The 1,498-nt window shown below is 33.7% G+C and overlaps 1 protein-coding gene across 1 annotated transcript in view; it reads left to right on the plus strand.

Moving 5' to 3' along the window:
- Positions 1-25: 25 nt before the first annotated feature.
- DICPUDRAFT_147601 (uncharacterized protein) overlaps positions 26-1,498 on the plus strand; it is a gene marked incomplete at both ends in the record, with an annotated part of 2,910 nt that continues 1,437 nt past the window's right edge. Inside the window, one exon of the mRNA XM_003283793.1 lies at positions 26-1,345. Coding sequence (XP_003283841.1) covers positions 26-1,345 — 1,320 coding nt within the window. The remainder of the gene's footprint in view (positions 1,346-1,498) is intronic.

Here is a 1,498-nt window from a genome sequence, read left to right on the forward strand (position 1 = left end):
AATTCGTTTAAACTTGAAAGATATAATGAACAAGAAAAAACAAAGAAAAGAAAATGCCAAAAAGAAACTTAGAGAACTAGAAGAGCAATTAGAAAAAGAAAAGCAAGAAAAAGAACGTTTAGAAAAAGAGCGATTAGAAAAAGAGCGTTTGGAAAAAGAAAGACTAGAAAAAGAACAACAAGAAAAGGAACGCCAAGAAAGACATCAACAAGCTCAACAAAAAGACTATAATAAATCATACTTTAATAGGGGACAACAACCACCACCACAACAACAACAGGGTTATAACTCAAGAGATGGTAGAGGTCAGCAAATACCTGGCTATAATAGAAATGATTCATTCGAAAGAGATAATAGAAATCAACAGCCAACTCATAACCGTCAATATAGTGGTGACCAAAGACAACCATATAACTACAATAGAAATGATAACAGAGGTGATTTTAGAAATGATACTAGAAGTGATGTTAGAGTAGAAAACAGAAACTCCGATTTTAGAAATGACTCAAGAGATAACAGAAATGTCGATATGAGAGACACTAGAAATGTTGATTTTAGAGATAATAGAGATAATAGGGATAATAGGGATAATAGAGATAATAGAGACAACAGAGATAACAGAGATAATAGAAATATTGTTGACTCTAGAGAAAATAAAACCATTGTAGACCCAAGAGATAATAGAAATATTGATTCTAGAGAAAGTGAACAACACCAAACATCTCATAGCCATCATCACCAACACCCACAACAATCACAATCACAACAACATGGTTATAATCAACACCACACACAACATAATCAATATCATCAACATTCACATGGCGGTCATTCACATGGTGGTCATCCACACAGCCATGGTCAATATCAAACTGGAAGTGGTTTCCAAAATAGATATAATGAAAACGATGGTAGATGGACCCCACATGAAAAAAATACACAAGAACATAGACAATATAATAATCAATATCAACCACCATCGTTCAACAGACACCCATCATCTGAAAATATTCCAAAAGCAATTTTATCAAGATCAAATAGTAAAGATGAATATCTTCACTTGAAAGGTCCACAAATAAATAGCAGGGATAGTAGGGATACTAGAGATAATAGAAATTCATCCGAAAGACCACCATCAGAAAGATCTTCTTTAGAAAGACCACAGATTGAAAGACAAAATTCAAACCCATCATTATATAAAGAAAAGTCTTCAGAGAGACTTCAATATAAACAAAAACAACATCACCATCAACAACCACACCACCATCAACAAAATCCACCACAAGAATCACCAAAACAACCATTATCACCAAAACAACCTCAAGCCCCTGTATTATCTGAACCTGTAAAACCAACTACGATTAACACTATTGAACAAGCCTCATTACCAGATCAACAAAATCACAACCACAACATCACACAACCACAACAATCACAACCACAACAAGAATCACAAAATTCTGAATCTACATCAAAAGATATATCACCCCCTTCAAAT

This window comes from Dictyostelium purpureum (assembly GCF_000190715.1).
Source record: "Dictyostelium purpureum unplaced genomic scaffold DICPUscaffold_14, whole genome shotgun sequence".
Classification (NCBI taxonomy): Eukaryota; Evosea; class Eumycetozoa; order Dictyosteliales; family Dictyosteliaceae; genus Dictyostelium; species Dictyostelium purpureum.